General features: G+C 39.8%; 1 protein-coding gene across 2 annotated transcripts in view; it reads left to right on the forward strand.

Annotated features, from left to right (window-relative positions):
* Nucleotides 1–12,266, forward strand: part of MYLK (myosin light chain kinase) — a 125,589-nt gene that overhangs the window by 90,408 nt on the left and 22,915 nt on the right. For both annotated transcript variants that reach the window (XM_042877680.1, XM_042877681.1), the window contains 4 exons: nt 6,299–6,601; nt 9,722–9,760; nt 9,859–9,952; nt 10,994–11,197. In XM_042877680.1, coding sequence (XP_042733614.1) covers nt 6,299–6,601; nt 9,722–9,760; nt 9,859–9,952; nt 10,994–11,197 — 640 coding nt within the window. The remainder of the gene's footprint in view (nt 1–6,298; nt 6,602–9,721; nt 9,761–9,858; nt 9,953–10,993; nt 11,198–12,266) is intronic.

The following is a 12,266-nucleotide window of genomic DNA, read 5'->3' on the forward strand; positions in this document are numbered from 1 at the left end:
GACTTGGCTTCAGCTTACATCTCACCAAGTCTTAAAACTCACCTTGCTTTTCACTAGGCAGGTATCAGAGCTCTCATTCAACCAGCTATCAAACCAGCTGCCCAATGTGTAGCACATGAGTAATGTGAATAGCTTGTTGACTCAGGGGCGTAGCAGATGGTTTAGAAAATGGGCTTCTGAGAATGCATTAGATATATTTGTTTGTACCTTGGGCCCATGGCAGAAGGAGATGTTCTTGTGCTGTGGGCATATGCGTAGGAGTGCTGAGCTCTGGTTTCATTCCCTGTTCCATTCTCCTGCATGTCCTTGGGCAAGGTCATTGCACTCTTGCATGCCTTAGTCACCCCACTGGCAAATTGGGAAAAGATGACACAAAGCAGTGCTGCAGGCCTTCTGTGTTTACGAGCTATTTTATCCACAGGTCTAAAAAATGCAGTGTTTAAATAACAGCTAGAGCTGTAGGGAAGGGCCCCAATTCATGGAGGCTAGCGCAAGTCTTCTGTATGCATTAAAGGGGAGAGGAGAATTTCAAACTCTGACAAAGCTGTAGCTGTGGAAATCCCCTGAGCTAAGGGACCTTGTCCATGAGGTCGTTGGCTCCTGCTGCAGAGTCTGCTTCAGTAGGAGAAAATTTCCTCTTCCCTTGTGTTGTTCTATGGGAGAATACAGGAATTCTCTTCTAGTTTATGTCAAACCTGTGGTGCAGTAACATCCAGCAGGATATTACTGCGTAATATAGTATAGAAAGGGGTAGCAATCTCTCTACTTATACCAGTTCCCTCCTTTGGAAAAAAAAATCTGCAGGGCATAGTTTTCCAAGCACAGCTGAGAAGTCTGCCGTGACCCCAAGCTCTGTCAGCAATAATGCAGAGTTCAGTTATGGCCTTTTATGGTTTCGCTTTTCTCCTGCTGATGAATTTCAAATGAAGTCTCTGCCAGTGCTGTCGGCATGGACAGTGTTCAGCTGGCTTTTGCAGCATATTAAATACCTTCTCTGGCTAAACATCTTGTGGAATGGAATTAAATTGTTTCTTTCTGTCTATTCTTTATCTGACAGACAAATATCACAATAGCTAATAATAGTATTGTACAGTAATATGATAACTGGGTTTAGAAAGAAACCAAACGAATTTTGAGAACAGATAAAGAAAACTACTTCAGAGACATTGCTTTGGTGCTGACTTAACTCTGTCAGTAAAAGAAACATTAATCTTTTCAGGGACTACAGTTATACTGTTCTGCATTTCCAGAGGTTTTCTACTGCAACAGCTTAAGAGAGCAGCAGAACCCTGTGAGCTCCTAATACGCACCAAGCCCTGGAGCTCAGCTTGGGCTTGGGCTAACCCTCACATCAAACAGCAGAGCAGTCGCCATTTCCCTGCGCTCTGAGTTAGATAAGGAGAACACTGCCTTTTTTGGTCTCCTGGAGCGGTACTTGTTCTGCAGGCTCTGTAAATTGAGCAGTGTTGAGAAGTCAGTGAGAATCTGGGTGGCACAGTTTCATGTTATGCGGGTGCACTGTATGAGCTGGGGTTTGCCTCCATACAGTAAGAGAGAAAGTTCCTTAAGAGGAGGAATTTGGGTTTGTAGACCACTAAAAAAGACAAGGACTTTGAGTTGAGTTTGGTTCTATGATAAATGTTGTGCACGCACATGCTTTATGCTTTTCAGTGTATACAAATAAAAAATAATTAAAGGTTACTGCAGAATATATATTCAAACCGTTTACCAAAGTATTTCTGAGAATCTGAGGAAGGAGTGCAGCAGAATTCAATCTGGGAGTAGATAAGTGCTTGTTTCAATCCCAGCATGTTCTTAAATGTGGCTTATACATTTCATGTGAGGCCAGCCTGTGACTTTACCTTCTACCCTGAGGAAAGAGTGTCACAGAGAATAAAGTGAATTTGACCTCCTCACTTCCCCTTCTTGCTCTGGATTAGCGGTAATTTATGTCTCCTTTGGCTGCAAAGTAGCTTCTTTTCTAATCTGTGCATAGCTGCTGGAGCACAGATGGAGGAGAGCAGATGACCTCTTTCACATCACCTCCACGCTCCTCTTACTTTCCTGTGCAGAGTATAGCACACAGGAGCTGCTACTTCCATCTTCCCTGCAGTGTTAGTGACTGTGACTGTATGCAGTTTCCATGCAGCTGTGCAGAACAGTCCCTTGGCAGGTTGGAGGCCAAGTTGGCTGATTGGCTTTCTCCTTTGCTTGCAGCTGGCCTTTGTGAGCCAGTTCAGGGCAACCCTGCGATTACCTGAGGAGCTTTGTGCCTGTGACACACTTAATGTGTAACTGTTTAACCCCTAGCTTACCTTGTTCACTTTTGCAATTATTCTATTAGTCAAATAAGGTGAACACATATCCTAGTAAAAGAAGTGTAAGTACTGTCCACTACAAAGGAAAGTGGAGTTTTTAAGGTTCTTACCAAGTTCAACAGTACTGTGGGTACAGCCAATTTTATGGACACCATCCAGAATACCATAAAGCATAGCTAAGTCTTTGTTTTGTTGTTATATGCATGATGCAAACTGGCCAACACTGGAATGTCCCTGATTTTGCATAGATAAGACATCTGATAGAGAACATACATTTTTTCTTTTGCTGCAAACAATAGTGAAGCTGAATTTAGATATTGATGTTTTAAATCAATAGCTCCCCCTACCAATATTTCCTATGGAAGTGTTCACAAGGAGCAGTGTATTTTTCAATGCACTTACTTGTTTCTAGTTCACATTTTGACTTGAAGCTATGGTTTAATGCAGAATAGCAAGAACAAAATTGTAGTCTAATGAAGTCTACATAAATTTCTTGTAACATAAGCCTAAGTGTGATGTATACGAGTGAACAAGACGGCACATGAAACAAATGAAATAGTGAAGATGTTCAGCTCAAGGACATGAATGGTGCAATAAGCACCAAAACAGAAGGACAAAATAGGGAACTCCACACCCCATCTCACTGGATATTTTTATTGGAAGCAGTTAATTGTGCTGATAGATATTTCATATTCCAGAAGGGAATGTAGTTTGGCAAAGTATCCTAGCTTTCAATACAGACAGATGAATAAAGGGTAACCTTTAAAATCCCCATGGAATAAACGACTGAGAAACAAAACAGACACATGGAGAGACCATCTGCAAATTCTCTGAATGTGAAGAGCTGTGGAATACCATCCAGTCTGATATAAAATAATTTTAACAACGTTAAAATGCTATATATACATCTGTCATATTAAGAAAGAGCAAAGATTAGGCTTTCTTGTTTATGATCTCCCACAGCAGCTACTAGCTCCATATGCATACATTGAGCAGATCCGCAAGCAGCAGCACATGGTAGGTTTCAAATCAAAAGTGCATCTTTCTGGCTTGAGCAAGTCCAGCCAGGGTTCCAGGTTCACTCATTCAAAAGTCAAAAATCAGTTATTTTTCTTACTGGGGAAAAAAAAAATACTGCAGTAGAAATATTCTCAAGATTGGCAGATATTAAATTAAAATTATGTAGCATTTTGTTGACAGCTGACATCCCCTTGGCCATGAATGTTCTCTTCTCAGTGCTCACGTGCATAAGCCTTGCTTTTGCAAACTGTGCTGACAAAATGTGTTGCCATTATCCAGGTAAGTGGAAATGGAAAGAGAGACCACCAAGGTAACTGTGCCTTGGGATACTGAGAATCATAGAATGGCTTGGGTAGGAAGGGACCTTAAGGATCATCAAGCTCCAACACCCCTAGCACAGGCAGGGCTGCCAATCTCCATATCTAATACCAGACCTAATTAATTAGACATATGTAATACTAAATATGGATTCATTGTAGAGCTGTGGTCAGAAGCTATCAAATGTACGGAACTCTATAACCTAGCCTTATCTCTTAAAACAGGTCTTAGTATTGGAACAAGCAATATCTTTTTTTTTCTTTTCTTTAAAACAAACCCTTCCTGCCCACATTCAGCTGTGTGCATGGCAGGTGTCAGAGAACCTGTGCTACTTTGACAAATCCAAACAGACATCTCTCGTGTGTGATACACTACTGGCGTAGGTTTTTCTTCAAAGTGTTTGCCCTTGCTACCAGGAACTGCACTGCTCTGTTTGGATTTAGGATAAGTCAGTCGTTAACCAAGTTCTTAAATCTGCATTCTGTGATGATGTAGTTATGATTCTATAGGAGAAAATATGACATATAGCCAAATATTCTTCTGAGCAGATTTTTCAAGAGGACACAGGCAATATTGTTCCCTGCAAGTTCTGTATGGTTAATAATTTGTAGTGATAAACAGTTGACTGTCATGTGTACAACGCAAGCACTTCTCTGGAGCCTAATGCAGTATTGTAAAAGGGTGGTATAGTGAATGTGAGCACCGAACTCTCACTTCTTGCCACTCTGAGGAGGCTGGGGCAGAACTGTTCCAGAGAATAGGGCTGCCTCTCTTCAGGCATCAGGAGACTGTGATTCTGTCCTAGTCTTCTATAAATTTGTACTTGTCAGTAGTCCTTTATATTTTGCCAGAGAGTGATGCCAGTAAAATGTGACAACTAAGCAAGGCAAGAAGCCATTCCAGAGGTTAAGGACATCGTCTCTATTTTGTTTAACAAATGATGTACATATAATAATGACTCTTAGTGGAACAGTGTTCTACATGTTGCCAAAAGTAGTGCAAATAACCTCTGCTCTGGCCATCAATCTCTCTTCCACATGGGCATTGTCATGTTGAAGCCATCTATAAAGCCTTGGTTCTCGTATCTCTTGTTACCTCTCAGTGTTTTCCCGCATACTTAAAAATTCTATTTACACATCTCCTAGTACATATAAACTGTGGAGGAAGGTGGATATCCAATGATACCTGACTTCAGCTGACTTGCAGGGAAATTATTGGTCTATGGAACTCTGTAGAAAAGGGATGGCCCTGTTCCAGTCAGTGAAACGATGTTTAACTGTCTTGATGAGATTAGACTATCTTATTTTCCTTCTCTGTGAGCAAAACCACAGGAGTCAGAGAGGTCTTTCAGTCCCAGAACCAAAGGCATGGTTGTGGCAAACTGTGGCCACTTCTGTCTGCTCAGTCATTTTACTAAGAATGATAATTTCAGTATGGAGAGATAACTGATATAGTCCACCACGTTAATGTTTTATCAAAGTGTGCATCAATTTCACCAGTATTTTGATGTTTTTACTGCTAAGAAAATTAGCTGTATTTTTTGGCTGGTTTGGCAGCTCTGCCTCTTAAGGAAAATGTAATAATGTCCATTGGCAGTTTTACCAGCAAAAGGGAATGGTATTTTATCAGTCAGCGTCCATTGCAACTGCTATTTGTAGCATAACACTATCTTTTTATTTTTATCTTCTGTCATTTTATCCCATCCCATGATTTTTCATTCAGCCTTAGTCCACTAGTTCACCCAGATCAACATCATCATTATTTTGTAGGTTTTGCTAGATTACTTCTGAGAGGATTATTCCCAGAGAAGATATTTTGTTCCCCTTAAGTCTTTCAAAGTGCTTAACTTCCATAACCCTTGTTTTAATCAGTTATTTTTTTGAAGAAGTTGGCTTTTTTTTTTTTGTTTTTTTTTTTTTTTTTTTTTTGCCTTAGGAGAAAATTCGTTTCAATAAATAGTTAATGATTAAACTTAATTTTGAAAAAGTTGTATAACTTCAAGGTTTTTGTATTGTCACACTCCTGCATAGCTGGTTGCTCATCTGCACACCAGGTTCTAGTGATATTGGCTCTAGCCATGCAAATAAGGAATATATTAATAAGTCTCTATGTTAGGAAAAGCAGTTTGAAGTTTCTGTGTTCCCCTTCCCCAGCAGTTTCCAAAATGTACGTGATCTGAAAGTCTCAATATTTAAATAATGCAGTGTAAGTTGAATTTCTTTCCAACAAAAAGCACACTGAGCTTCTGAAATCTGCTCACAGGCAAAGAAGTTCAATAAATTATTGGCAGACATCATTCTTCAAGGTCTGTGAGGGAGGTTTTCTTTCAGTACATGGGGGCATATCTGTGACTGGTTTTAGTCTCAGTAGTTCCTGTAATGATAGCTGTGAGGGGCATTAGGCTTCAGCATGGCTTAGCTAGACTCCCAGGGACTGAACAGCCCATGCTGAGGCCCAAATGGCACTGGCATCTATTTGCTTGTTCAGGTTTCTATGTCTGACTGTGTTGCAGCTGTTTCCTTACTCTAATACAAACGTGTGAAGCAGAGAAATGACATGGAGGCACCCGTAATCCCCTACAGAAGTCTTGCCTCTTACACGTACAATTGCATCGAACGTGCTCTGTGTATATGTTTTTACAGATAAACCAGACCCGCCTGCTGGAACACCTTGTGCATCAGACATACGGAGTTCCTCCCTCACTCTTTCATGGTACGGCTCCTCTTACGATGGTGGAAGCGCGGTGCAGTCCTACACTGTGGAGATCTGGAACTCAGTGGATAACAAATGGACAGACCTCACTACCTGCCGCAGCACGTCTTTCAACGTGCAGGACCTGCAGGCTGACCGGGAGTACAAATTCCGTGTGCGAGCTGCTAACGTGTACGGCATCAGCGAGCCCAGTCAGGAATCTGAGGTGGTAAAAGTTGGAGAGAAACAAGAAGGTGAGTTTTAAAGAGAACTTTTAAGAAATTTGCTTTGGGAAAAAGCAAATTTGCTTGCCGCTAGCCAAGCACTGAATACACAACAGAAACTGAGTGTCTCATACCTAGGTGTGGTTGCCATGCTTCAGACGCCAGCATGGTAGAGCGCCTCTGTCCTGTTGCTCCTAATACTCTTGATTTTGTGAATTCAACACTTGTATCCTACTTAGCATGTTGAGTTTGCAGTGTTGTGTGGGTGCTAAAAATATTTTTGATTCCACTTAGATAGAAATGTAAAAATACTGTTTACTATCTCTTGACTCTTACTGTTTGCCTCAAAGGGCTAATGAGAAGAGCTGGTGCATTTTAGAAATTATTCTGAAACTTGTACAAATATTTTGAACACACATAAAAAAATCAACATTATTTTTTACAAAATAGATATTGTATGTAGATTTCCACAACTACCTACTGTGCAAGAATCACATCTATACCCCTACCACACTGGAAATCCCAGAACTGTATACCAAAATGATGGTTTTTTTCCATATTTCCAGTCTTTAAGGCTTGGCCAACATGTTGTATCTCTCCTTCCTTACTTGTGTATGCAGAGCATTGGAGTTTTGAGTGTCTCAGATAATCCTTGTGATGATATCTTCCATTGCCGCAGAAAGGCAAAATGATAGCAAGGTGGCGCAGCGCCAGAAAGCTCTGTAAGCCTCTCAGTAGGCACTTCTAAACAAAATAGATTGTGTTCGTCTTTGAGTGCTGACTTGGATGCTTTCTGAGAAATTACTTTCCTCTATTGAAAAGATTTAGAATCTGATGTAAATCAGGATGCAGATTCTCTTCAAAGAGGGAAAAATACCATTAAGAGTAGCAATAAAATTGAAAGAAAGTGAGATATTATTAACACTTCATAGTAAATTTCCCTGTGTTTGAATGCCCTCTTTCTTTAGTTGCAGGGCAAACATCTTTTAGAACTGGGGACGTGACTTTTCCTGAGACCAAGCATACTGGACCAAAGCAAACAAGCTATTTTTTATGACCAACAGTTTTTATACATAGATTTAATACAAAGAGCCTATAGAGTGTGCAAATTATTGTGATAAATATTTTTAATAGCAAAATGTTTCTTTGGGTGAGAAGAAATTGCAATTTGTTTGCAGGAGGGTGGGTTGTCTTTGTGTTCTCAATTCCAGAGCTTCTTGTTCTTTTGTTCTTGATGCTGCAGCTAGCATGAAGAAAGGACAAGTCATATAGAGCGTGATTTTTCAAGTGCATGAGTATAGCTTTAATTAGAGGCAGTGGAAAATGCGTGTGTTCAGCAACTCTGAAAGTCAGGACATTAAATTGTCATCTATGTAAACACTTAGCTGAGTAACAGGGGATTTTCCATTACTGTCAGAAAGAGTGATTACTAATTTTCACACTGAGGTGGCTGGTACATATCAACAATCCCAACAAAATCCTAGTGAAGAAATGTGTGGGTAACTCTTCACCCTTAATTTCAAGAAAGCAGCTTTAAAATAAAGTTGAAAGTCAGAACATATTGAAGTAGACATTGCCATGTTTGAGGAAAACTGGTGCCATTAGGAAGGTTTCTAGCACAGCTACTCAGAGCTTACCGAGCTCAGATATATTCTATTTATTTAATTTAGGCTTCCACTGGGGGACCAAAATGTTTCCAGTTCATGTCTTCAATATCGTGTCGCTCCAGAACAGGGAACTGACTTCTTTGTCTGTCTAATCACTATTTGGCATACGCTAACAGCTGGCAGCAAGGTTGGGATCAGCTCCCTTATACAGCCCTTAAAAGGGGAGGAAAATGTGATGTGCTCTCTGTAAGTGTGGTTTCTAGCTGAGGAAGATCTGAGGACAGCTACCCATGCATAGGGAGGGCTTGCTTCCCGCCCTGCTCTTCTGGTAAATGACTACAAAGCAGCTACTCTGTGCTGGGACATACAAGGGATTGCAAATCCTGCAAAAAGAGAGGAGGGCTTTAGGAACAGATTGTAGACCTGATTGACTTTGCCACCAAAATACAGATGCAGCCTTATATGTTAGATAGGTGATGCCCATCTCAGACCAGTTTCTGTGCTTCCTTCATCCTGTCTTTCTGTTGTTTTCTTGTCACCTACTGCACCTAGCTCTATATTCTGAAGTTCATGATGGCATACAGGGTATCACATTAATGTTTCATAACATAAATTAGTTGACACAGTGGGGATAAATCACTTGGTTGGGATTGCACTCCACAATGAAAAACTGCAGCTTAGTCAATTACAGGGAGAGTTGTTCAGGTTTCTGGAACTGTCTTTGCAGTTGCTCAAATTGCTGGTCATAGCCACAGGTCTTAGGAACAAGTCCAAGCAGTGTACGTAATATATAACAGCATTCCAGCAATGGCCCCTTTGCTTCATTCTTGCAGGCAACATAAGAAATAACATAAAAACCTACTGGCAGTTCAAGTACACAAGAATTAAAAATAAAAACTGGGACACTCAGGCCAGTTTTCACTGTCTTGTGCCATTGAGCTTGCTAACATCTCTGCCTGCCTTTGGGTCCTGCAGAACATTTGGATACCATCAATTTCAAAGCTCAGTCATACTCAGGAAGGTGCACGCTCTCCAAATTTTCTAGTTGTCTTGAGTCTGAAAAATGTGTCTGGAGCTCTGCAGGAAATCATTCTGTGTACGACCGTGCTTTGCTCTTGGTCTTGCAATGATAAAATTGCTTTAAAAAGCCAGAACAGGATTTGTCATCAAATCAGAAGCGTAGTTTTCGATTTTAATATATTTAATTTATTTTCTATTTCACTAAGGCATTCCTAAAGCAATTTATTAGGTGACTGTGAATTGATTCAGAATGCTCATGTTTCTAGTAGGGAAGTAAAAAGCCAAGCACTGCAAAACACGTGAACTTTATTTATCAAGAAACAGTGACTAGATTCTGACTATGTAACGAGTAGAAATGAAGGAGTGGCGAAGAGTTTTTCATTGTGAAGTTAATTCCCTGACTGTTTTTGATGCTTAGCCATAGAGTTTACCAGTTACACATGTTACTGTGAATAACATGGGCATTGTTTTTAAGTACCATACCCTATTTAACGAGCTATTCATGTCTTTATTCTTTTCACAGAAGAACTTAAAGAGGAGGAAGCAGAGCTATCTGACGATGGTAAGAATTTCATATTTTAATCAGAACAAATGAAAAGTTGTAATTTTAATTCATGTTTTATGGAGGTTTTAATCATGATCCCTAATCCTTGTTTGTAGAAGGGAAAGAAACAGAGGTCAACTATCGGACAGTTACTATCAACACCGAACAGAAGGTTTCAGATGTCTATAATATTGAAGAAAGACTGGGATCGTAAGTACTTTGTCGTGCCTTTGAAGACACCTTGTTTTCCAAGCTATGAGGCAATTATAAAGTTCAGGCACTCTCACTCTGACAGTGTCTTGCACTCTTAGCACTCCAGCAAGGCTTGTCTGTTGCTGTAAAAATAGATTCTAATATATGTAAACCTCCAATACATAAAGACCCTTTATTTCTATTAATTGATGTTTTTAATAGACATTACATGCATTTCTTGCAAGGGAAATTGGGCACAAGTATGAATAAAATGAGAGGATTCGTTCATTGTTCAATGCTCTGAAGTCTAGCTGAGAAAAGAAGAACACACTGTGCACTTGCATTTCCATTATACCCATTAGTGGTAACAAGATTATCCTGCCCACAGGCTAGGATCTCTGCTGACAGTGGTCATAATCCCAAGAGCATTAATAGAATTGCTCAGTGAAGGTCAGTGATTAGCCTGGCTGCGTTTCTCAGTGCTCAAATTCATGGCTATGTGAATTGCACGCCATGGTAATCTTTGAGCAATTTGTGCTGCTGGTGGTGCTGAAGGCCAGGGATGTTGTATGCTTCACTTAACAGATCTGTCACTTCTAATTGTTAAGTGTATCACATAGGTGCAATTGTGCTTATGCAACAAAGTGAATCAAAAGTACTTGAGACCCTTACATTCAAATTCTAATTTCACCTTCATCTTGAAATGTCATATCATAGCTGAGGTGTTTCCTCTCTGCTACCCTGCAGAGATGTATGACCTGCAGAAAAAGGTGTGCAGAAGAACTAGAGTCACGTGAATGAAAGCCTGGTTTTAGGCATCCATTTTTAAAAATTTCTTGTATGAAAGAACTGTATAACTGGAGTCTCTCTAAATATGGTACTCATCAAAATGTCTCGTAGGTTATTTTCCATAAAATCAGTATGGAAGAGTACCTGATATGGCAGTATTTTTTTATTTCAGACGGATGTGGTTGCACAGGCATATTTTGTAAAATGTTACTGGTCATGGTGGACAATACGTTGTGAAAACATTTTATGGAAATAGATGTATGTTTTCAGGGGGAAATTTGGACAAGTCTTTAGGCTTGTTGAAAAGAAGACTGGAAAAGTGTGGGCAGGAAAATTTTTCAAAGCATATTCTGCAAAGGAAAAAGAAAACATAAGGGATGAAATCAGCATCATGAACTGTCTACATCACCCAAAGCTCGTGCAATGCGTAGATGCCTTTGAAGAAAAAGCCAACATCGTTATGGTATTGGAAATGTAAGTATAAAGCAGATCATAGAATCACAGATCATACTAACAAAGTTAGTAACATTGAAATTAATTATGCATACAAAAGTAGCAACATATCTAGACATGGGAGACTGTCACAAATAGGTTTTCAGACCTCAGAAACTTTTCTGATCATTTATCTAAATCATTTAAAATGTGTAAGTAACTCCACAAAAACAGTGAAGATGCATTGCAGCCTTTATCGAGTTTGTTTTTGGTCCGGTGTGTGTGGTGCTTTTCTGCAGCTCACTCTTCTATTGCCAGCTTAGGACAGGAGAGAAGAAAAGTTAACTGTAATTCAGTCTCACATTTAGAACCAAAAGATGCTTAAGAAGTAGAAAAATATCTTTCTTTAGGCAGTTCTAAACAGGTATTGAAGAAGTTTGTGTCAATGTCACAAGTTTCACTGACCAGTTGTCTCTTACAAAGAACTGAATATTAGTTCATAACACGCTGTTAGAGGGGAAAAATATGCTTGAAAATGCAAATTTCATAGCTATATTCTAACAAAATAGTTGGGTTTACATGACAAATTCATCTAGGCAAATTTATAGTACCAGGAGGCATTGGGAGTACTTTAGTCTTTATATCTGATTTTGAGATTTTTAAGATATCTTAAGGGTTTTGTCTGATGTGTTTTTCCTGCAACAACATAAATACTGATTGTAAAATATTTATTTGAAACAGAGCACCATCCAAAAAATGTTCACAGATAAGCACAGTGCTATAGAGCTTCTCAGTGGGGTGGGAATTAGGGGTGTGAGGACAGCAGACACTTTTTTCTTCAGGAAGAGTGAAAGCTGAGAACATGTTCATGCAGCAGAATTCATTGTAAGAACCTGCATGGTGTGGGGTGGAAAGTAAAGGTCAGACTTCAGCAACACAAAGAATGAGCACACATGACCAGCGTGATGTTTGCATCATGCATAGCACACCTGCTTAGTGTGAATCCCATACTTGTGGCAGTAGCAGCTGGAAAGAAAATGAAATCCTGATCCGTGTTGATGTGTTCTTCCAAAAAGTTACATCAGCCACCGTGCTGCTTCTCCAGGCAGAC

Source organism: Lagopus leucura, unplaced genomic scaffold (genome assembly GCF_019238085.1).
Source record: "Lagopus leucura isolate 7727_CA_CO unplaced genomic scaffold, USGS_WTPT01 Super-Scaffold_100019, whole genome shotgun sequence".
NCBI lineage: Eukaryota > Metazoa > Chordata > Aves > Galliformes > Phasianidae > Lagopus > Lagopus leucura.